The sequence below is a fragment of the Delphinapterus leucas genome, chromosome 7 (assembly GCF_059928025.1).
Source record: "Delphinapterus leucas isolate spDelLeu-1000000601 "Yukka" chromosome 7, BTC_Dleu_Yukka2, whole genome shotgun sequence".
NCBI lineage: Eukaryota > Metazoa > Chordata > Mammalia > Artiodactyla > Monodontidae > Delphinapterus > Delphinapterus leucas.
In genome coordinates, this window is record NC_143135.1 from 36,239,378 (window position 1) to 36,265,026 (window position 25,649).

The 25,649-nt window shown below is 46.6% G+C and overlaps 1 protein-coding gene across 2 annotated transcripts in view; it reads right to left on the reverse strand.

Moving 5' to 3' along the window:
- NAV2 (neuron navigator 2) overlaps positions 1 to 25,649 on the reverse strand; it is a 395,564-nt gene that overhangs the window by 112,017 nt on the left and 257,898 nt on the right. For both annotated transcript variants that reach the window (XM_089915047.1, XM_022583768.3), the window contains exon 11: positions 10,674 to 10,796. In XM_089915047.1, coding sequence (XP_089771173.1) covers positions 10,674 to 10,796 — 123 coding nt within the window. The remainder of the gene's footprint in view (positions 1 to 10,673; positions 10,797 to 25,649) is intronic.

The following is a 25,649-nucleotide window of genomic DNA, read 5'->3' on the forward strand; positions in this document are numbered from 1 at the left end:
GGCTTTCTCTCCTCTGGAAGAGGGGCCCCTCAGCCTGCTGGGTCTGCACACACCAGGGGCCCTGGACGAGCACACTGCACTCCTAATAGAAATGCCATCGCACGATGACACCTGTCATCGAGATCATCAGAGCCGAAAGGTTCGTGGGGTCCCTGCCCTGTGTGGATGAGTCACAGTCCTGAGTCATTCTGTAACTCTGTCCTTCAAATGACAAACAAGAACACCGAGTCCCAGGAACTCAAGGACCTTAAACATCGGAAGATCGGACTGCCCGGATGAAGGAACGAGGGGTTCAGGGAGGGGAAGCATGGTGGCAGAACCAGGTCTAGGACAAGGACTCTTGATTCCTAGTGCACTCCCTCCCTTACTGCATGGACTGCATTCATCCTTACCGAAGAGATAACGTGCGCTTTCATCAGTTACTCAGAGTTCACGCTCTCCAAACTCACGCCGAGATGACTTTGCTCCCCAAAGCCTGGAGGACAGAGCAGTCACTGGACCACAAACCATCTCCCCAGACCTGGATTTCCTCACTGGCAAAGTGAGAGAGGGCTGCGGCTGGTGACTCTGAAGGGCGCTCTCTCACCCAGCCTTGCATGGTAAGCTTCTCTTCGGAGAGGCAGCCTTGGGAAAATATATTTACATGCAAGGTAACCTCGAACGGAAACTCGGCTGGCACAGCTGTCCAGCATGACCAGCCTAAAGGCTACGCTTAACCAGGAACACTTCTCCACGGCCGGTGTAAGGGTTCCTTCTACACCAGGCTTATTTCATCAGCTCCTGCATTTCGGTCACAGAAATCACAGCTAGGCTGCTCTTCAAACATGACAAAGGATATTAAAGGAAACAAAAGGAAAATCCCAAGTGGAGAATGAAACAAGCAGGCCTATTTTGACACTTGGGTAATATTTTTAAAGGATCTCTCAAATCATCACTGACAGGAAAAGAAACCTCCTGCATTTCGTTACAGTAACAAGTTCCCAATGTAGGATGACATTTAGCCCTCAGGGCTACCCCTGGTCCTTCCAGTTCCCACAAATCTCTTTGGCACTTGGCACACGGTGTCATGAGTGCTTATTAAGGCTCCTCTCTCCTCAATTTGACTGCAAGCTTCCTGAGGGCAGGGAGCAGGGACGATGTCCTGACTCACCTTTGGATCCCCCGGGCCTGGTGCATGGGAGATGCTCTGTCAATATTAAACAGTCATCAGCATTTTCTATAAGCTGTCACATATCAAGATACAGGCCAAATACTTTGTTGAAATGCAACTGACCCGTAGCATTGTCTAAAATTCCTCAGCCAGTTCCTCACCTATGGGCTCACCCTCCCCGACCGAGGCCATCAGTCAGACTAGGCGCCATGGTGCCCAGCATCTGATAGGGATGTAGTGAATATGTGATGAAGTACGTGATTCAGAGTTGGTTACATAATGCGGTGCGGTGGGGGCAGTATTAGGCTCAGGCTGCCACTGGTAATGTAATAAAGCAATGATAGTCACTAAGGAGTTCTCCACATGGTTTGTTCTCACAGGCACCTGGCAAAAATGTCCCTCTCTTCACCTTTGAATTTAAGTGTACCCCTGACTTCCTTCGGCCAATGACAAATGAGTGGAAGTTACAGGGGCCATTCCTGGACAGAAGCTTTAAGAGGCAGTGTGTCTTCTCTTTGCCATGGACATTGTCAATGCTCTAAATAATCGCCTCTCTGGCACCCTGGGTCCTACGGTGAGAATGATGTACAACGTAGCTTCCCACTGATCTGCAATGGCCAGATACTGAGGGTGGGTTTTGGGAGTTGTTTGTTATGCAGCACAACCCAGCCTATCGTAACTGAGGCAAAGACTGGCCCAGGTACTTGGATTAAAACACACGATGTTATTTTCTGTTCCAGGGCACAGGCGTAGTCAGATTCTGAGTTTGGGATGGGGGCCTATGTTTCAAGTTTCTGGGGGAGGAAGCACAGAAAAAGGTGCCTCATTTGGTCTTTTTCTCTTTTTTTTTGGCCACGCCCCATGGCATATGGGATCTTGGTTCCCCGACCAGGGATCGAACCCATGCCCTCTGCAGTGGAAGTGTGAAGTCTTAACCACTGGACCGCCAGGGAAGTACCTGGTTGTTTCTCTTTGACCTGTCACTCTTACAGGCTCCGGACGCGCAGGCTCAGCGGCCATGGCTCACGGGCCCAGCCGCTCCACGGCATGTGGGATCTTCCCGGACCGGGGCACGAACCCACGTCCCCTGCATCGGCAGGCGGACTCTCAACCACTGTGCCACCAGGGAAGCCCTTGACCTGTCACTCTTGCTTTTGTATTGCTAGATGTCTTCTCATCCATACTTTGCACAACCATCAAGTCTCCAAATTACCTTTAAGCAACTATTGAAAAGGCACCACCTCTGGAAAATGTGCTTTGGGGAGTAACTGTCCTCCCTATCGCCTAACACACACACACACACTCCGATGTGCTTCTCCTATGGCAGGCCCTGGAACAAAGCTATGAAGTCGCGCAACGTAAGGGAGTGGACGGTTCTCGTGGGGCCACTATTCTGCCTTTTTTTTTTTTTTTTTTAAAGTGAAAACACCGCATGGATGAGAAACGATACTCCACAGACCGTTCTTTCTCTTCTTGTTACAACCCCCTGGGAGAATTCCTTTGTGGCTCAAGATGGTTTGCTTCCTGTCAGCACTGCTCCCCATTCAGCACAGGTGGCCTCTACCCACCCATTCCACATGCAGCCGCTCTTACTTAAAAAGGAAGCCAGTGGTACCAGCAGAAAAGAGGCCCTTGGGAAAGGCCAATGCAGTAATTATTATCCTGTTACCACGGAAATAGAGGTTTGCCTCTAAGGCTCCTTTTATGAGCTTTAAAATGAAAGTGACTTTCACTCTCTCCTACTTTGTGTTCTCTTGCTACACAGGGGCAGGAGAAGAAAGGGAAAAGGGATGGAAAAGAAACACAATGAAGATTATTGATGCTGGGCACTGTGCTAGAGGCATTTTCTTATTCGAAGAAAATGCATATAACCCTGGAATGCAGGACTAGGAAAACGCTTGGGAGCACTAGTGGGTATAATAGGCAGTTATGAGGCAGTGAGAAAGAAGCCAGGAGTATGAGAGAGGAAGAGAGGGGAGGGCTGGGGGTGACAGAGGGACGGAGGAGGGGGGGAGGGAGAGGGGGAGGGGGAGAGAGAGGGAGGGAGAGAGGGGGAGGGGGAGAGAGAGAGAGGGAGGGAGAGAGAGGGAGGGAGAGAGAGGGAGGGGGGAGAGAGAGGGAGGGGGAGAGAGGGAGAGAGGGAGAGAGGGAGAGAGAGATATCAACTGGTTGAGCCAAGCAAGGCAAGATGAAGACAAAATATTATGGGAAGTCAGGAAGGCAAAGTTCATTTTCACTTATTCCAGTAGGAATCTCAATGCTGAATTACCACGCAAATACACAACCATGTAGGACCATATCTGTATTCTCAATTTTCTCCCTTTTCTACATGTCATATTCTAACTTACATTTCCTTCTGTCCTAATGTTTCATTCTTTTAATTTACAATTGTTCTTTTACTATACATAGTTACTCTAAGCTGTTACGGAAAGAAGAAGGCTTAACTATTAGTTAATTAAATATAAAGGTAAGAGAACTGCAGAGGGCTAGAGGCCAGATTGCCCTGAATGGCTTGCAGGCGGAAGAATAATCAGGGTATTTATCTTTGTCCCGTACTTTATAAAGCACTTTCCCTACCATCACCTTGGGCCCTCCTCACAACAGTCCTGTGAGGCATGTGTGAATACTGTCCTAATTTTAGAGACAACCCCCCCCCCCGAGTTTCGACTAGACCTAGGGTCCCTCTACAGCAAACTCCATGTCTTCTCTTTACTCCACAGCTGCCTTTTGAAATAGAAATGAACTGGTCTATATCAGCGCTGCCCAAAAGAACTTGCTGCAGTGATGAAATGTTCTCTATCTACTGAAGAGTGTCTGCATTCTCCAATAGGGTGGCCCCAAACCACGTGGGACCTGGGAGCACTTGAATGCGGCTCACGTGACTAAAAAGCCGACTTTTAATTTGGTTTATTTAACGCTGCCATGGCCACATCCCACTGGGGGTCCTTACACTGGCGGCACAGATCTTTAGTCCCTCACTCCCGCCACATGAATGCAGGAGAAACAGGGCTCAAATACTGGCAGGCAGATGGCATGAAGTGCCATTAGTGATAAAAGAAGGGCAAACCCCGCCCCCTTGGCTTCCTCGGTGATGGCAGGAATATTAGGAAATGACAGTGCTCAAAAGACACAGAGAGGAGACAGCGAGGGGGAGGGAGGGAACATTTTAGGGGAGCCCTCCTTTGACCATGGCTCAGCCAAGTAGGCCTGCAGACCCTGGGCTAGAGAAACTAGCCCAGGGTAGTTTCTGGGTAGAGAAACTCCAGCAATGCTTCAGGGACTACAGTGGTAAGCCGGCAGCAGGGAGAATTCTTCAAATGACTGCAGAATCTCAGCAGATTCTGTGGGCCCTGGATTTCTGGGATCATTAAAAGGAAGGATCAGCCCTGGCCTAGGATCTTAAAATTGTGGACCCCTTCTCCAGCAAACCACCCAAGTTGGCAGCAGGTCAGAATCTACAAACAGGCATCCCTCCTCCAAACCTGCAAGGAGGCTAAGGGGTAGTAAACTGGCCCAGCACTGTGTAAGAAAGACCTTTTCCTTGAGGCCTGAAATCACGATGGGATAAGGGATGAGGGTCAGCCCATCTGCAGTATCCCTGTGAGAAAAGTGTGGGATGGAGGGAGAGGAATCAAGAAATATTCCCTCTTCCCTCTTAATGCAAACTGTTTCGCATTGTCCCTTAAGGATGGAGTTCGCCTTTCCAGGCATCTGGGCATTGTTTACCTTTTTAGTGAGTAGGGCCTCATTTAACGAGATGACACCAAGATAAGGGCTGGAGCTAGGGAAGAATCCCTGCACAGAGGGCTCCCTGAGCGGGCAGTATGGCAGGTGGTTAGAGCCTCTGGGGGGTCTGGTGGGCCTGGGTTTCAATTCCAGCTTGGACACTATAGACAGTTAGCTGTGTATGCAACCTAACCCTCTCACAGCCTATGAAACTAGGATAATACCTCCTCTCAAAGGGTCAGGGTTAGGAATTAGTGACACAAAGTTTGTAAGGTGCTTGGCACAGTTCCTGGCATATAGCGATCCATCAGGAAATAGCGACTACGATTGTTTTTGTCATTTTCTTTTTTTTTAAATTAATTTTTACTGGAGTATGGCTGCTTTACAATGTTGTGTTAGCCTCCACAGCACAACAAAATGAATCAGCCATACACATACAGATATCCCCTCCCTTTGGGACTTCCCTCCCATTAGGTTACCACAGTGCATTAGGTAGAGTTCCCTGTGCTATACAGCATGTTCCCATCAGTTGTCTATTTTACACATAGTATCAATAATGTATATGTGTCAATCCCAGTCTCCCAATCCCTCCCACCCCACCCCTTTCCTCCTTGTGTTTTATTATTTTCTGGTAAAGATGCGTATTAGTTTTCTATTGCTGCTGTAACAAATTATGATAAACTTGGTGGGTGAAAACAATAAGTATGTACTGTCTTACACTTCTTCGAGGCAGAAGTCTGAATTGGGTCTCATGGACTGAAATCACAGCTTCGGCAGGGCTGCATTCATTTCTGGAGGCTGTACGGGAGCAGAATCTGTTCCTTTGCCCTTTCCTTTTTATACAGGTCACCCACATTCCTTGGCTGTGGCCCCTTCCTCCATCCTCAAAGCCAGCCAGGGCGGGTGGTGTGCCTCTCACACCTCATCACTCTGCCCCCCTCTCCTGCCTCTTCCACTTTTAAGGACCTTGTGATTACACTGGGCCCACCTGGATAATCCAAGGCACTCTATCTAAACGTCAGCTGATAAGCAACCTTAATTCCCCTGGCCATGTAGCGTAACATATTCACAGGTGCTGGGGCTATGGTCGGGGACATCTTTGTGGGGCCACTGTTTTCCTTACCCCAGGCTTGGAAGGGAGGACAAGGGGAGAAGTCATTCCCATCTGTGCTCCCTCTAGCCTGCATATCCCAGCAGGGGCGATGCCTAAGAAATAGCTGGGTTGGGGACCTACCACATGGTAAGGGCCCCTACCAATTGCATCTGCTGGCTGGGGTGCTCTGGCCTGGATTCAACTCCTTCCTCCAGGTCGGGCCTGAATCTGTGAATGCACTCCTTGGTGCCAGGAGGCCATGTTGTTCCACACAAATCACAAAGCCAAGCAGTGCCCTGGGCTCGTGGAGATCTTGTGACACTCTCACCGAGGAAGGAGGGCCTGGCTTGGCAGGCTGGTCAAATACCAGGTTGCATAGTTACACCCTCACACTGTGGGACTCCCTGTTCAAGCTGAAGCTGGGACAGCTCTGAGCACCAAGGCCTGGGTCCCAAATGCAGACAGTCCAGTTTATACAATGACTGAAGCCCAACTGAAATGCCATCTCAATACCTAAAATGTGCAGAATTTGCAGGGCAATGAAAATCTTGTAACAAGGGAAAAACAAAACAAAACAAAACAAAGTAGTTTCTCCTTCCTGTTTGGTGAGGTCAGAGGGCAATTTTCATTTTGTTCAAGTCTCAGGCTGACGTTTTAACATGCGGCATTAGTTTTTCTATTTTTATTACTACCTAAATTAATAAAAGCAACTGGTGTTCAATAAGGGTTTTAATGGTTGAGAAGAAAGTTACCAAGTAATGCAAAGTCCTCCTCAGCATCTATGTGCACAGAAGCCTGGCTTCTGTCCTCCACGTGCTCTCAATGACATGTACATGACCATCGGGGGAGCACTTAACTGTCTTAATCCACTGCTCGCTAAAGCATGATGCCGCAAAGGGCCACAGTGGTGCTTTGGGGGGACAAAGAAAGGGATGGGTTCCGAGGAGACAGCAGTGCGTGCAACCAGCCGGTGATCCACAAACCATGCGACTGTGGGCCCAGCCCCTGGGCCCTCCTTGTTGTTTTTTCCTTCCTTCTCCCAGGCTGCCAGCCCACAGGCCTCCATGCCAAAGCTCTCTTTAGTTATCTGTTATCTGGGGCCAACAGCTTGTAATAAGCCACCTCCGTTTGTCCCTTTGGACCCTTCCTTCTCAGACAGCTGGCTCTAGTGTGCTGCAAGTTCCTCCTGATGACTATTAGGTAAAAACTAGAGCCCACGGGTGGCAACCCTAAAGAGTGACAGGAGATCAAGGACAGACTTGGCATCTTGAATTTACGATCGTCATTTATTATTTCTCAGAAGCTGGCTGGTGACATAACGAGACTCACTAACAGATATGGTCTCTGTTTCCCAGACTCTGAAGGTACACATGCCTATCAGTTACTTTTAATAACCCTGAAGATACCCCAGCTATATCCAGTCACCAACAGCCACGGCCTGCCTGGTGGGTCGGCGTCCTTTAGGGCCTTCCCCCGGAGAGCTGTCCTTTGCAGCTGCACTGCCAAGGTCAATGATGTTCCTGTTTGCACTGTGAGGTGATCCACCCTTCTTGTGCTTGCCTTCCCTGTGCTGAGGGCTCATCACAAATCATCTCTCAGTACTTTTCCTATTTCCTTTGTAGAACTCACGTAGTCTACTGCTTGTGTGTGAATCCTTAAGGACTGGGCTGTCTTTTTATAACAAAACTTCACGGCAATACCTTAGCTCTTTCTTTCAGGTTAAAAGGGAAGAATTCTGGAAAGGTGCTGGGTTCTCTGCATATTTTTTTTCACTTGTCTAAATTATTTAAACAACATATTTCCAATTCAAGGATAAGAACAGGATTACCTGGCCTGCAGCCATTTGCATACTACTTCTTATTTTTTAATATATCTGCACACCGTCTGTGATATTCTTCCTTGATATTTCACGTTAAATCATCCCAAGCTTATACTACCCTTACCCTAAAGCAATATTTGTAAAGCCATGGGTTTGAGATGCTAGCTGTAAAGTTTTTATTATTGTTTTAATTACAATTAAAATGTAATTGTTAAAAAGAAGTATTTCCCTGTCTACCATCTAAAATTATTTCCTGTACTATTAATGTTAGCCTCTCACTTTGGGACACACTCATCTAGAATATAGTTTTGGGAAGAGATTTACATGAGGAACTTGAAAGAAACAAATCCACTGCTATTTCAACTTAGCCAAAGATAAAGAATTCTTATGGTCTGTTTACACTAACTTTGGAGAGTAAAGAAATTTAACATATTCAAGAATAATGCAGAATATCTCACTGCCTACAGGTCAAAACTTTTATATAAAATAGAAAATTTGTAAGCATTATTAAATTCTTTTTTTAAAGCCACCTGAATTCTTTCTTCACAAGTTGGTCAGGGGACTCCCCTGGTGGCTCAGTGGTTAAGAATCCGCCTGCCAATGCGGGGGACACGAGTTCGAGTCCTGGTCTGGGAAGATCCCACATGCCACGGAGCAACTAAGCCCGCACGCCACAACTACTGAGCCTGCGCTCTAGAGTCTGCGAGCCACAACTACTGAGCCCTCTGTGCCACAGCTACTGAAGCCCACGCGCCTAGAGCCTGTGCTCTGCAACAAGAGAAGCCACCGCAATGAGAAGCCCGTGCACCGCAAGGAAGAGTAGCCCCTGCTGGACACAACTAGAGAAAGCCCGTGTGCAGCAACGAAGACCCAATGCAGCCGAAAATAAATAAATAAGTAAATTCATTAAAAAAAAAAAAAAAGTTGGTCAGTTATCCATTCAGTCTTAAATGATCACATCTGAGCAATTCCAGCTTGGAGAGAACCGGGAGACCCTGTTGTCTACTTGGTCCCACCATAGGGGCTGAGCTGGAACAACAGAACAAATGCCACCCATCTCTCCAGTCCCCACCCAAATCCTCCACCTCCAAAAGCGGGAACAAGCTCAGCTGTGATCTATGATCATTCCATTAACCTTGCAATGAAGCATTAAATTAGATTCCCTACTGCAGACTCTGCTTTCGCTACAAGGGGAAAAAGGCCTTCACTTTATGCTAATAGATTTACTAAGCAACTCCGTGTTTACAAGAGAATGCAAATAAGCAAAATCATTTAGCAAATTGTGAAATCTCCAGTGGGGGTGTTAAAACAACTGCTTTTTCTTTTGCTCGTATTTCCTCTAAAGGTTTTAGTTATAGAGAGTTCTAGCCTTAGAAAGAGCAGTTCTCAAACGGTTCATCTTTCTATAGAATTTTCAAACCAATACTTTAAATAAAATTACAGGAAAAAAGATGACTTGAGCTGGACAAGTCTTTTGTCCTCTCTGGTATCAATCACCACCTTGGATGCTGGGGAGACTCAGAGAAGGACATAGTCGAGTTGGTGGCAGAGCCTGGGCCTTGGGCAGATGCCAACTTCCCGACAATGAATTCAGCACTCTCCATACCAGCCCAAGCTTCCAAGTCTTCCCCCAGAGAAGGTGAGGATTCCTCTTCAGCAAATTCCATTTCTGGGGGGTAACTTCAAAATAATGCTGCCCTATTTCTCTGAAGCCAGAGAACTACAGAAGTCATATCACTCGCTGTAAAAAAAAAAGTATGTCCTGCTAAGGGAATAGTAAGAAGCTGGGCTTGCGATACAAATACTTGGCACAGTGATTTCAAACCACTCATATCAAAATTCCATGTTATGGGGACTTCCCTGGTGGCGTGGTGGTTAAGAAGCTGCCTGCCAGTGCAGAGGACACAGGTTCGAGCCCTGGCCCGGGAGGATCCCACATGCTGCGGGGCAACTAAGCCTCTGCGCCACAACTGCTGAGCAGCCTCCTCTCGCCACAACTAGAGAAAGCCTGCACACAGCAATGAAGACCCAATGCAGCCAAAAATAAATAAATAAAAATAAATTTAAAATTCCATGTTATGTCTCATCAACCCAGATGTGGAAAGAGGTCAAGTATGCCAGAAAAATCCTTCAACAGTCAGATCATTAAAGGGTATTGAAATCAAGAAATATAGCACATCAGAGCTGGAAGGGATCTTGGAAATCATACAGTCTAATCCCCTTCTTTAATAAATTGCTCATGGTCATAGAATTGGTTTGTGTCAGAGTAAAGACTAGAAACTCGGAGGCCAAACATTCTTCTTTATTATACTGTGTTCTGAAGCTCTTTTTGTCTCTGAAGCAATGAAGGCCGGTCAAGTCCTATCATGTCAACTACTCAGCATGCAGTGTATAAAGCTACATGGTTAAGCCTTGCCTCCTATCACCAGGCAACCGGAGAATTATCAGGAAGCCTGCTCAGCCATGGCCAGGAGAGCTCTCTTCTACACACAGACCTTCTGTGCATCACCAGGGACTCTGTTCCTTCCGAGGTGCAATACCTAGAAAGCTGGCTAACAGAGGAAGCAAAGCAGATCCCCAGGGCCTGCTGAACTGATGAAGATGCAGTAGCAACAGTCAAAACAACAACAAAAACTGCCCAGCCTGAGCTCGCTGGGTTCGTGCTGTCAGAAGCACCATCCCACCCAGAAGCAGGATGCAAGAGCTGGTCAGCGGTCCTCTCCCTCCTGCTGTGCCAGCTCCTAACCAGAGGCCCAGCTTCAAGGCCTCCCAACCTCTGGTGGGTTAAAGTAGCACCCATCCGCTCTCACTGTTACTGCCCTCATTTCTCAGGCCCCTCTGGAGTGACCTCCACACCTGAGCAACCCCAAGTGGAGCAGGCTTACCTGTCAGCATCTCCGAGGCCCAGGGAGGTGTTTCTTTGCAGGGTCTCCCGCACCACAGCCATCCCATCAGGGAGCCGGTTCAGGCGGCGGGTGTAGAGGCCAAGTCCACCATCGGTCATGTACCTTTGAAAGAAGAAGAGGATGACGCAAAGGTATGGTTAAGGGCAGGTCCTGTGCCATCCTGCGGTTCATATCCAGAAGTCCTGCATGGCCATCCTGTGTTCTAAGGGGGAAGGAACTGAGGCTTTCCCAAGGCTCTGTCACTGATCACAGCCCAGGGATAACTCAGCTGACTCAACCCAAAGGATCACCAGCTTGCTAGTAAAAATAAGTCGGCTTAATTAACCCAAACTCACAGGAACCTATGAAGCAGAAGGGAACTAGTAAATAAAATTAACTGTCAGATGCATTCATGACATTCTTTTTAATGTCAGCAATTATACAAGCAGGTGTTTTAGCTAAGTACTGTGAACGGAACTGACAAGTCATCGGCAAGTCATAGGGAAAAATGTTACAGAACAGTGCAGTGGAAAAAAGTAGGCAAGCTTTTAAGATGAAAAGAAAGAAAAGATGGAGGATACAAGAGCCAGCTTTGCTGTCGTGGGCAAGTCATTTCTCTGAGGCCTGTGTTTTTCATCTAAACTGTGTGAATGTCACAGCCTTCCTGCATCACAAGGTGGACATGAGAATTAGTGAGATAAGGAATATCACAGTGCTCTATAATTTGTATAAGATCGTAGAAACAGAAGATGTTATTAGGACAGTCATCATCTTGAAGTAGCTACAAGGGTAAATTTCACCTCTGACACTGATGTCTTAAGGGGGGTGTCCCAAACTCTCTGAATAACAGTAATGCTCCTTTACTTTTCTAGATCTCTAGGTGATGCCACAAAGCTATCTTCTGATGAAATCAGTCAGGGGGAAGGGGAGACCCCTGAAACTTTCTGTATAGATGGCTGACTATCTATCAATCAGACCAGTTCCTGAAAGATTAGCTACCAGTAGGAGGTAGTTCAGGTCCAAAGCGGCTTTACTTCATGGACCTTCGCTCCTCCACAACACCCCACAAAGGAGACTGCTTGCGCCATCACCCCCATCTCCAGAGGAGAACAAGAATTCAAAGCAAAATTCGAGCAGAGCCAGAATCCAAACTCGGATCCCTTAAATTCCCACATGGGCCCCATCAGATTGACCTGCAATGCATCTGAAAGTGCAAGAGATTTGCATTTCAAGTCAAATAATAGGAAGTAAGAAGACCAATGAACGAGTGGTTGTTTTGCTGCAACAGTCAGCTGAGCTCATTATGGAACGTTTCACTGCCTTTGGTATCTTGGCTTTAGAATATATGGCGTAGATCCTGAGGGTTCTCAATCCTTGAGATTCTTCCACCTCTAGTTTAGGAACTTCTTAGGATATATTCTTAGAAAAATGGACTTACAGGATGCTGTGGAGGTTTCCCAGAACCAGTAGGGTCAACTTAGGGTCAAAGAAGAAAGTTTTCACAGAAGCCATCTTGGGTGAGAAGGAGCTTCTGTTTTGGGTCAAAAGAACTCTCCCTTAGGGCAGCTTCCAGGATACCATGTCTGAACTGACTTCTCTGATGGCCCCATTCACCCCCCGTTTATGACATTAATGATCACAATGCCAGCATAATGGAAAATCTGCTGAAGTCAGTCAAACCGATTGTTTGTGCACCAGCAAAACAACACAGCAGACTGGCTTTTTTCACTCAACTGTACGATAAAAACCACCCTGTGAATATACTAAACCCCAACGAATTGTACTCTTTAAAATGGTGAATTTTATGGTATCTGACTTATTCCTCAAGAAAAAGGAAAAAAGAAAACCCAAAATCCCCAGCGATTGCAGCTGCAGTTAAATAATTATTTGTGTAATGACTTTTGGATGCTTGGTTCCCACGTTGGATAGTGAACTCCTTGATTGCAGGGACTATTTCATTTTGTTCAAATCTATATCCCATGTGCCTAACACATAGTAAGTGCTTAATAAATATTGCTTTTGTTGAATGAAGCCCAAAGATACAGCCATAGGGTGAAGTTTAGCAAAAAACATTTTGGGAGGAAACCGATTACAGGTTCTTCTTCCTCTTAAATGTCAGGAAATTTGACATCTAAGACATATGGCAATTAAACTGTCTACCTGTCAGTCAACCCATCTGCCCATCCATCCACCCATCCACCCACCCACCCAGTCACCCAACAGGTGTAGTGACCCTGGGTCCAGTGGTGGACTTCATGTGTGCATCCTACAATTAACATAAGGAGAAAAAAAAACACCTACAGAAAAATGCAGTAACTCTGCCAGAGGCTAGACTTTCTAGAGTAAATGTCCTTTCAAGGAGATTTCAGTGGAAGCTCTTCAAAACACAGTCTGCTGCACCATTAAACAAGGCAGTTAATTTCGATTTTAGCAAAGTCTGCTCAGCCATATAGATAAACAAAAATTTTTCAACTGGGGAGATCTTGTCAAAGGACAAACTAATTTTAGCATTCATTTCCCTGCTGGATTTTTATTGCTGGTGAAACAACACACACGGTTGGGCAATTACACTTACCCGGGCATGTAGACGGAGGCCCACACATACACAGCCCTGGCTTTCTGTGAAGGCCAAGAGCTGGTGAGCATTCCAGAGACTGAAAGCTGAGATGTGCTGCAGCCCCCAGCCCACTAACACCGGGTGCAAGATGGTGGTGTCAAAAACTGACCACCGATGAAGGTGGGGGGGGGCCTTGGAGAGATGGGACTGGATGTGCTAACTTAGCTTGTCAACTGCTGCTGGGAATTCTGATTTTGTTTAGGCAGAGAGGAGGGGAAAGACAAGGATAAATCAGGATCCTCTGCCTTCTCAAATGCACCAAAGACTGAAAGCCAGAATTGAATGTAACCAATGTGACAACGATCCAGTTTCTTTACAAATCTATTTCATTCGTTGTGTGTGTGTGTGTGTGTGTGAGAGAGAGAGAGAGAGAAAGAGAGACAGAGAGAGAGAGAGAGAGAGAGAGAGAGAGTGAGAGAGAGAGAGAGAGAGAGACAGAGAGAGACAGAGAGAGAGACAGAGAGAGAGACAGAGGGAGACAGAGGGAGAGAGAGAGAAAGGAAGAGAGGGAAGGAGGGAGGGAGGAGTCAGAAGTGGTTACGGAGAAGAGGGAATTTACCTCTTCTCCCAGAGATTTGTAAAAACGTATTCAATCATATTTTTTTTAACATTCAAACTAAATTCTATGTCCTCTCACTGCAAGACAGCACAGCACTGGAGATAGCTGTCACTTGAACCAGCCTCACACTCAAGAACTTAAAGTATTTATTTCTAAAATTATTATCCACCAAATACAGTAGTCTGATTTATAAAAAGCTCTGTATATATTTTTAATAACTCTTCTGGTCTCAATGAAAAATATACATTTTTTGGTTCAACTCAAATTTCTACAGGAATTGGCTACTGAATGCATTAATATGGACTGCTGTCAGTTCATCCCTTTAGGAAGCATAATTTTAGAGATGAAGCCGTCACTGGTGTGCTGATCTAAAAGACCAGCCCTCGCCCTGGAAGGTGTAAAGGTTTATGTTCCTGACGGCTCAGGAGGCTGGGAGGGATGGCTGCATCCCATCTCTGGGATGCAGCTTTATCAGAGGCTCCCACTGCGCGGAGATGCAGTGACTTGCCTGAGGTCAGAAGGAAAGGAACCAGCTGATCTAGGTTGGTTCCGAATCCCTGAGCACCAGGGCCACACTTTCCTTCTCCATGGAGAAATAAATAATTAGTGCTGGAGCCTAATGAGGTGCTGGTAATATCCTAATGCTGGCTTGCTGGGGTCCTAAGCCACCAGGCAACTGAACAATTTTCCACACTGTCCTCCCGAGTTCCGCAGTGATGGGTGGAGGTTCCGCTGCTTCCCCAGAGGCTCCTGGATGGAGAGCGGGAGCCTCTGCTAAAGAGACAGGGTGTCTGTGGGGGGTGTTTTTCTTGCTTTTCAAGGCTGGGGCACCCTGGGGTGGCCCACGAGCATCAGAGTTAGGAGCATGGCTCTAACTTGTCAGTGAGTCCTGGGTTCAAAGTCTCCCCTGCCCCTTGCTAGCTGAGGGCCCTTGTGTGCATCATTGTTAGCAAGTACTAACGGTTACTGATGCTTGCTGGGTGCTGTGCTAAGTGCCTCACATAAGTCATGACATCTTCAAAAGAGTCTTATCAAGTGTTATTTTTATCTCTATTTTTTAGATGAAGACAAGGAAACTGAGGTCAAGATCAAGTGCAGATAGGTGGGTTCTAATCCCAGCTTTGTCACTTTTGGAGGGTAATTTCTCCAAGTTTCAGTTTCCTCACCTGCAAGATGAGTGAAACTACAGATTAACCTCACAGGCCCGCGGTGGGGAGACTGAGACAGTGCGTATAGTGCCCGAGCCTGCTGGATCAGGAGCCCTTAAAGCTGATTAGCTGCTGTTACTCGCAGCAGCAGCAATGGCTCGTATCTCTGAGTAGTGACTCTGCAGTCCCTCCTCCCCTTTCAATTCCACAAATATTACGTGCTCTGTGCCAGGCTGGGGTTACAGAGACAGAAAGGTCTCATTCCTGTCCTGCTTAGTGAAGCTCAAGGTCAACAAGGGTCTCAGATATGTAAATAGGTAACTCTCCTACTGCCGGACGAGCCGTGTTCCAGACGGATGTATGACAGGCTCCGTGCATAAAGGGGAAGGAGTCACAGTTGGCCTTTGAAGGGTGCATAGGAGTTTGCCAGCCAAAGGAGGAGGATCCATCCAGGCGCATAGATAACATGTACAAAAGCAAAGAGGAGGGTAAGAGGATGGGAAGTAGTTCACTGTTGCCAGAGCAGCAGGAACAAAGACAGGAGCTGGGCTGCAAGGGGACTGGGGCACAGTCAGGAAGGGCTGGGAGGCCAGGCAGGGCTGAGACCTTTGCCTGGAAGCCAGGGAAGCTATGAAGGTAGTAAGCTAGTGAGTAACAGGTTTTTGATTCCTCCACCATTCAACACTCCATTTTTGGCAAGCACTGTCTCACTGATATCTCCTGTAGATTTTTCAGAACACGCCACTTGTCTGGATCCTGTCTGAGTCACCCCAGACCTTCGGGAAATGACCAGACTTGCAGGGTAGACCTCACCATCCCTCCAGCTAAAAGAGACCTGTGAAGGCAACAAGCCTATGACAAAGAACTTTCTCAACAAAATAGGTGCATCCTGTGTAACGGACAGGAGCTATGAAAAAGCTCTGGAATCTCATAGGACCTGTCAGAACAAATACGCTAAATTCTGAGTCCGACGCTGTCAACAGCTCTCTCCTCCTTCTTTAAATGTACATAGTGAGGCAACAATGTAGAACAAGTGAAACTGGCTCTGTGAGTCACCTTCAAAGGAGGGAAAGAGGACCCATCCTTCCCAAAGTTCCCAACCTGGCGTATAAGGAACACAAAGGGGCTGGCGCACTAATCGCAAAGGAAATCACCTTCTGTCAAGAACTGGGGGAGGTGAGAGCAGATGGGAAGGGAGAAAAATATGTACACTGATGTATTTCAGTGTATTCCTAATAGAGCACAGCATAAAAAAATTTAAAACTCTCAGAGGCAAGAAGTGAAAGCAATACCGGCAGAAAAAAAAAAATCGAGCCTCAGTGATTACTTTTCTTCAAAGAAATGTCAGCTTGTCTGTATTTCTGGGACACACATTTGGTTTAAATGTGAACATAGCAAAGAAAAATGGAATAAAAGAACTGCATATTTAAAAACTATTCCTTGCCAACATCAATATAAATATATGAACATATACATCAACAAATACTTCGTTGTATAAGGTTAAAGAAAATGATGTGGGCGGATGAAAAGACCTTGCATTCGAGTTTCACCAACACCCAAGTCCCCAAACAACCAATGCTTTCACAGTGCTCTTCTACTCCATTACAATAGGCCTGACATTTATATTCTAAGTTTATTAGGATGTAAATTGAATTTCTGGACCAACCTGTAAAAGGATCCCTTTAGTTTAGGGCCTCTTAGAAGTCAGATGAATAAATTTCACTCTGGGTCATGGAAGGACAAACTGACAAGCAAGTCTAACAAAGCTGCCTGAATCCTTTTGAAGAAAGTTGATCTTAGTGACAAAAAAGAATCTGCTACGTTTGACTTAAGGGGAGAAGGTGCATTTGAAATGCAAAAACATGGTTGGAAAAATCCAGATTTTTAAACTTTTCAGTGCTCTTTTTTGGGAGGATGTGAGAGTTCAGTTTTCCTCTCCAGCAAAAATAATAATAATAATAGTAAGACTGCAGCACTAAAATTTAGGTGAACACTTAAAATTTTACTAATGAAACACTTGGAAACTGCTTTGCCCTCAGGTTTTAGGCACAAAATCTGAGGCAACCATGGCATATTTCATTTACCAATCCACCCCGCTGCTGCCCTCACCTCCAATGACAAGTACGGAAACGTATCACAGAGCAATTCTAAGACCCTGCCCACTGCATAGCCTTAATATCTAAAAATCAAATAAAGGTGAGTCCTAATCAAAGAACAGGTTGCTGCTGCTTCTCTATCATGGACCACCCCAAACTGACACACAGTGAAATGAAACTTACAGCGGCCTTCAGAGAGAAAGTCTAAGTTTCGAATGTCTTTCTTCATTTGGTTTCCCTGCAATAATACGACTTCAGGTATAAGTAATCCAGACTAGAACACACAAATAATCAAGAAACATTTCTTTGGTGTTCATGTCTTTTAGGGAACTCCTCCAATAACTCTGCTGGCAGAGGGAGAGGGGGATGTGCCCCTACAGGACCAGTTTCCTACCTTCCTGCTCGGAGCAGGGTTGGGGCAGAGATCAGCACGACTTCCCAGGGTGCTCTAGGACAGCTGGCGCTTCAGGACATCCCCGAGCTGGTATCTTGCTCTCTTTAGGAGGATATGAGAGTTCAATTTTCCTTTCCAGCAAAATCTGCCCTTATTTCGCTGAATCCTGGAGCAGCCACCCGAGGCCAGAGCACAGAACAGGGCTATGGCAAATAGATGTCACTTTCACTGCAGGGAAGTTCCTTCAATGGCCAGGAGCCACCAACGGGGAGCATCCACAGCTCAAGGGGCACCAGCTCCGTCCGTGGCTCATCTGCATCTCACTTCCGTCTCATCGAGTCAGTCCTGGCTGTGAAGTGAGTCAGACGATTGGGGAAACCCTGGCTCGATTCTCTGAGCCTGGTGTAGCAGGAAGGCAAGTCTGCAGAAGTGAGCCAGGCTCAGCAGGTCTGGAGCCTACTCTGGCTACCTAGTCACCGGAGCACGCCTCTCTGGGGAGCACCGCAAAGACGTTGCTAAGCAAGTCAGGCAAGAGCTCAGCTCCAGCAGACCACGGAGACACAGGTAACAGCGGGAAAAGGCAGGCCTGAGTAAAGGAGGAGTCAAAAGGTCCCAGGGGGGTCCATTAAGACTCACTGGGTGAACGTGGTGCCACAGACTTTATTTCCGAAAGCTAGGTGCTGCAAAGCTGCTTGAAGAGAACAGAAGGCACACTGCAGGGGTCATGCCACAAAACTCAACACCTGCCTCATCCTCTACCTGCCACTGAACCAGTAGCTTCAGCAGCAGCTGGCAACTTATTGGAACTGCGGCATCCCAGACCTCCCGAATCAGATCAACAAAGTCCCCACGTCGTTCTAATGTGCACTAAAGAATAGAAAGCAGGGCCTCCCCGGTGGCGCAGTGCTTGAGAGTCCGCCTGCCGATGCAGGGGACACGGGTTCGTGCCCCGGTCCGGGAAGATCCCACATGCCGCGGAGCGGCTGGGCCCGTGAGCCATGGCCGCTGAGCCTGCGCGTCCGGAGCCTGTGCTCCGCAACGGGAGAGGCCACAACAGTGAGAGGCCCGCGTACCGCAAAAAAAAAAAAAAAAAAAAGAATGGAAAGCAGTGACCTCAGGCAGTGTTCTCTGTAGTGGGGAGCATAAGATGACCCACAGGGGTGAAAACGAAAATGCTTCTGTTTATATTCATTTCTTATCACGTCCCTTGTAAATCCTGTGTGTATGCAGGTATTATAGTATGCACAGTGTTTCAGTCACAAAGCATATGTATGTTTAAAAAACAAATACAGCGTCTAATGGAGGAACAAGCTCTTTCTGACGCAACCAAAAGCAGTTTAGAGACCACCATCTGAAGCAGAAATTCCTAAATCTTCTTAAGTTGTGGACCCCTCAGAGAAACCCCTGAAAGCCATGAAGCCTATTTCTCGTATGAATGAAACATGTATCCAGTTCAAGTCAGGTCACAGACCCCCCACCCCAACACAGGCCCCGTGTTAGTGGCCCCTCTGCGGAGTTAGGGCAGAAGTGGATCCTGGCTGAGTCGGTCCCTTCGACATATAGTTTCCGCAGAGCAAGGTGTTTGCTTGTCTTTGCTGTAAACGGACTTCGCGCTGGCACACGGCATCGCTGTAACTCACAAGTCACCCTGGCTTCTAGCACACAGACTCAATCTCACCACTGCTGTGGGTTTGGGTTTGACTCCACCAAACTCCTAGCAGAGGAGAGACTGATCTAGCGGGAAAATTCCTGCATGGTGATGAAACATGCTGCTATGGTTCTTGCATCTTTTGCAAAATGTAATGTGGATTTTTACAAGTTTAACAAAATTCCATCTAGCGCTGATTACCAGAGCATTTCGGTTTAGCTTGCCTACAGATCTATACATATATCAATGCTATACATATAAATCCGTAACTGTACTAATAAAATACACAGTCACACAGAGAGCCAGGGATTATAACAATTTATCCCTATTTATGACCCCTATTTAAATAAATACACACATATAAATTTTTCATTACAACCCATAACTATGCTTGTTTAAAATGGGTGTTGGCAGGGTACCCTACTGAAGAAAGGCTGCATGCTTTGGAAATTTGACAGTCCCCATGTCTGGAATTTAGTCTGGCCTAAATTCTCTTTATTGTGCTTCAACTGTCAGTGTGGGATTGCAGCAGGTATTTCTAGCATGAGCGGGAAGCTTTTTGTCCACCTACTGAAAGATGAAACACATTCTAGCACACAGGAGACGGTTCTCTAGACAAGGCCCCTTTAAGCTCTTTCTTGGAATGAAACAGATGGTGAAGGGAGACTGACTGATATCCAGGAATTCTCAAACCTTAGAATACACCCGAATCATCTGGGGAACCTGAGAAAAATGCAGACTCCAAGGTCCCAGCTTCACAGATGCAGAATGCCATTAGTGGGGCCCAAATCTGCGTTTTTAAATAGACCTTGTTTTTTTAAAGCATTTTGAGGTTTACAGAGAAACTGCATGGAGGAAAGCAGAGTTCCATTAAACTCCTTCTCCCCTTCCACCAGTTTCCCCTATTAACATCTTGCATCAGTGTGATACATTTGTTAAAACTGATAAACTAATATTGATACATTATTATTTGATACAAATAATTATTTGATACTAATAACTAACATTATTATCAATAATATTGATACACTATTAACCAAAGCCCATAGCTTATGTTACAGTTCACTGTGCTGTATAGTTCTATGGGTTTTGACAAATGCATAATGGTATGTATCCACTGTCACAGTATCACACAGCTGAAGTTTTATTGCCCTAAAAGCGTCCTGTCCTCCCCTGTTCATCCCTTCCCTCAAATCTGTATTTTTAGCAGACATGTAATTTTCTTTCTTTCCTTTTTTTTTTTGGTTAAATAATTTTCTTGCAGTCAGGATCAAGCTGTCAGAAATGCTGGCTTAAGTCTTGAGAGCTGGATGATGGAGGAACTGTGAGCTAGACTGACCTCAGTTTCCTTAAGAGTTAGTTAAAAAGTCACCATAATATGACTATAGTGTAACAGTAACTTAACTTTCAAATCTTTATAATAACTAGTCTCGGCCCTGTATATTAAGGAGGCAACATGCACGTTAAGAGTACCCAAGCCCGGGCTTCCCTGGTGGCGCAGCGGTTGAGAGTCCGCCTGCCGATGCAGGGGACGCGGGTTCGTGCCCCGGTCCGGGAAGATCCCACATGCCGCGGAGCGGCTGGGCCCGTGAGCCATGGCCGCTGAGCCTGCGCGTCGGAGCCTGTGCTCCACAACGGGAGAGGCCACAACAGTGAGAGCCCCGCGTACCGCAAAAAAAAAAAAAAGAGTACCCGATCCCTGATTCCTAATGGCCCCTCCATCTCAGATCATGGCCTGGTAAGAGCTGTTCGAACTCTAAGTTTCTTCTAAAATATCAGTTAACTCTTGCGCGTGGACTTTCAGGCCTACAGGCCCCAGAACAGTCCAACTGTGGAAGCCCAGACTGGGAAGGGACATAAGTGAGCAGCGCCAGGTATGCTGAATACAGACTGCTGGGGGTCATCTGTGGGGGGCTCAGTGTCATAATTAGATGCCCTTACCCTGAAATAACCTTCTGTTTCAAAAGAATCCGTCCTCCCAGGCACTTCTCACGCACTGGGACACGCTTGCCAATCTTCCGGTTGCTGCTACACCTTATCATTCCCATGATTTCTGACATGACTCCCGGACCCCTAAAGCTCTCTACGACACAAGTTCACTTTTCACCTTGAGTCGGTGGAATCTGTGCTGGTGTTCAGGGTTGTGCATTTCCTTTCCAAGATGACTAGAGCACCCAGCGGTGGGAATCGGACATCCAGCGTCTCCTTCCCTTTTGGTTCCATGTAGACACCCCTAGGTAGTAACCAGAGTCACTTCCAAACTGGGGAGAAGCCAGCTGGCACCTGACTTTAGGTTTATGTAAGTTTCACTTTGTCTTATCTACACTGTGGCTCAAAGAAATGCCCAGGGGTACTGAGAACAGGTGGAGGACGAAGGTGACTCACGTAACTGGGGGGCAACCCCTTCTGAGACATAAAGCAGGCCTTGGGACATCACCCACCCTCAGCAAAGATTTCTGAAAGCAGCTGGGAGGCTACAGGAAGCACCGCACTACAGCCCTATGCAGGTTGCTGCCCTAGAGATGGTCCACATTTTGAGGTGGTGTCATTTGTTCAGTAAACGTTTATGCAGCCCCTGCTGTCAGGGAGGCACTGGCCTGGGTGCTAGGGATACAAGAATCAGATCCAGTCCTTGACCTTGAGGGGCTTAGAGTCTGGGTGAGGGGAACAGACATGTCAATGTTTGCATGGGGCTCAGCAAGGGCCAGAGCAGGGAGCAGGGCCAGAAAAGGCTTCTTAGAGGAAGAAACCCTCAAGCGGCATCTTGAAGGATGAGAAGGTGTTTGCCAGGCAGCCTTGGGTTGGGGCAAGGAAATTAGACAGTTCACACAGACATACGTGTATCAATACAAAGGATCTAAAATGTACAGTGGATTCACTGTGTGGTCTTAGATGCTAAATTTCTACTAGGTAACATTTTCATTAAGAAAATCATTATTCTGGGCACTCATTCTAAATGGAATTTGATAAATGTATTTCCAACACAAAGAAATACGTATATAGGCCTCTGGCTTTCAAGCACAGGGATTAAGCCAAAACTGGGAGACCCCAAGGATACTCGAATTACCTGCCACTAAATCCGGCAAGCCCAGTAGACACAACAGCTGACAACATAGGATGCCTGACCCTGTGTGCTTTTCCATTTGTCCATGAGCACGGGGTCACCTTCAGAAACAGCACCCAAGCAGCCAGAACACCAGGTCTCCATGGCAGTGGGCCCGTTGCTGGGGTGGGGCAGGAGTTTGGAAAAGCATACTTGATGTTATAAATTTACCACTTTAAACAAACAACTAAAAAGGCCCAATGATTTTTATAAGGTATTCTATAAAGTTTGACAGAATTTTGGTTCGCGTGTAACTACTAAAGAGATGGTAATTCTCTAAAGACACACTTATTCTTACTCTCACATTCTTCCTCCCCCCAATTCAGAGTGTGATGTCTTCACATTAAGGGATATGAGAGTTTTTGCTTTTTTTTTTTTAAGTCTGAAAAACACTGAGTTAAAGTTCTGTGAGAATGGGAACCAGCCATTTTCCTCCTGGAGAGCTCAGATTTTGAACTACGTAAGCACCAGGCCTCCATATTAAGTGAGGCCATCTAAACACGCGTCGTACAGTCACAGAAGTGTCTCAGGATATATTCACACAGAAGGAACAAGACTGTGGCTGAGAGTGGGGACGGGGCCCCTCCCTGCCCTGAGCCACGACAGGCAGATCTCACAGCTGCCTTTTTGGGGTCCCACCCCTTCCCCCAAAGAAGCTGCACTGCATAATCCTGGTAAAATAGGGCATGCTGAAATTCTTAAAATCTTAAAAACAAAACAAAATTCTAAATTGAAAAGGCTTCCTGCACAAACCAAGGGCCACCGGAAAAAAGAAAAATCAGCCCAGCCTCCATCTTGGCATTCCCCAGATAATGCCTGGGTCTCTCCCATGTGAGCCACAGAAAAATGCCCTTTTCTAGTAAGGCTGGTAAACGTCTGTCCTACTCCAAGAAGTGCCTGTGGGGTCCAACATGGTACAAACTCCAAAAAACAAATGATGTGCTCCTCAATGATTAAAACACCATGCCTGAGTTGCCATAGGGTCCAGCAACCCCACTCCTGGGCATCTATCTAGAGAAAACCATAATTCGAAAAGATGCATGCACCCCTACGTTCACAGCAGCACTGTTTACAATAGCCAAGACATGGAAGCAACCTAAACGTCCATAGACAGATGAATGGGTAAAGAAGATGTGGTACAATATATACAATGGAATACTACTCGGCCATAAAAAGAAACAAAATAATGCCATTTGCAGCAACACAGATGGACCTAGAGATTATCATACTGAGTGAAGTAAGTTGGAAAGAGAAAGACAAATACCATATGATCATGTGTGTGGAATCTAAAATATGACACAAATAAACTTATCTACGAAACAGAAACAGACTCACAGGCATAGAGAACAGACTTGTGATTGCCAAGGAGGAGCGGGGGTGGGGGAAGGATGGCTTGGTAGTTTGGGCTTAGCAGATGCAAAGTATTATATATAGAATGGATAAGCAACAGGGTCCTACTGTATAGCACAGGAACTATATTCAATATCCTGTGATAAACCATCATGGAAAAGAATTTAAAACCCCCCACCTTGCTCATGTGCACACTGGCGTGCGGTGGCCTCACTCACCATGCTCTGCCTCCTCCAGCATCTTAGTGCTGAGATACTGGATGTCTTTTAAGATCATCTCACCCACCTCCCAGCCTGAAAAGGTTGTACCTCTAAAACCTCACCTTAAATGCAACCAGGCATTAAGAAAAACACCAACAGGGACTTCCCTGGTGGCGCAGTGGTTAAGAATCCGCCTGCCAATGCAGGGGACACGGGTTCGAGCCCCGGTCTGGGAAGATCCCACATGCCGTGGAGCAACTAAGCCTGTGCGCCACAACTACTGAGCCTGCGCTCTAGAGCCCGCAAGCCACAACTACTGAGCCCGTGAGCCAGAACTACTGAGCCCACGAGCCACAACTACTGAGCCTGTGAGCCACAACTACTAAAGCCTGTGCTCCCAGAGCCCATGCTCCACAACAAGAGAAGCCACTGCAATGAGAAGCCCGTGCACCGCAACGAAGAGTAGCCCCCGCTCGCCACAAGTAGAGAAAGCCCGCGCACAGCAACGAAGACCCAACGCAGCCAAAACTAAAATAAATAAATAAATTTATTAAAAAAAAAAAAGTTAACCATTTAAGAAAAACACCAATAATACACAGTCTTACGGAACTATAGAATATTAGATCGGGGGGTGGCAGGAGTTTCCGAAGATTACTTGGTCTGATGATTTCTCAGATGCAGAACTGACACTCAGAGAGTTTAAGTGATTTACCCAAGGAAACACAACTAGAAAGTAGCCACTGATGTGTTTTCATTTTAATATATTTTTGTGTTCAGTAAATTTATCGTGTTCAATAAATCTTTTACGATAAAATTAAAGTTTAGTTCCTTTTTTTTCCGTTTTGTTTAACTGTTTACCTATTTATCTCCTCGTCTTCCAGCCTCTCACCCAACGACTTCAACAAATGTATGACCAGTATTATTATAATTATGATTATTATTTTCGAGCTTGTACTTTTGCTTCACTATGCCCAGTCCCTAGATTCTGCCTAGAATTCTTGAGATAGGTACCTAACAAATGTTCTTGGTAGACTAAATGAAAGAATAAATAATAACCTAGAATTAAGTTGCTTTAATGTATGATATATGTGTTAAACATTTGGGGAATACAAAGAAGTGAGACATCCTTGCATCTACTTAGAGAAAAGTCAAATACATTAATAGAGGCTATGTTAGCTTAAGGATTCAAGGAAGATTTCTAGGAAGATGGGGGTCCCCCAGGCAGGGGCAGCTAGTGAGAAAAGGCTTAGAGGGAGGGGTCATAGGTCCCATTCAAGGGACAGCATGGCATGAGCAGAGTACCCAGTGTAGGGAACAAGGTCAATGCAGCTCTCAGTGGCTCATGAACCTGAGCTGAAGGCAGGCATGTTGCCCCCTGGCTGAATTCCCCATTGTCCGTGATGTTCTAAAAAGGGGTAAAAAGTGAAACCAGTAGAGCAGGGAGTTCAGTTGGAAAGGCAAAAACTGTTTCGCTGTAGAGTTTCAACAGGTATGGGCCTGGACAGTGCCACAGGCATGTTTGCAAGAAGGACAGGTGTGTCTCCCCACAGCAAGGCGGCTGCTGGAGCTTGGCAGGTAACTTGGGCAGGAGACACCCAGCCGCCAAGAATCCAGGCAAACCAGCCAGCCTGGGGACAGACAGAGCGGCCCGGGCGGTGAACGTCCGGAGGGCACCCCCGCGGCAGCTGGAGCGCTGGCGGGAAGGGCAGGCTGGGAGGGAGCCAGAACCCCGGCCGGTGACCTCCAGAGCGCGAATCAAGCAAAAGCTGGTTGTCTACAGGATACTCAAGTTACCTGCTAGCAGGGCAGGGGGAGCTGCAGTCACAACAGCTGGCTGGTGCTGTACAAAGGCACAGGGTCC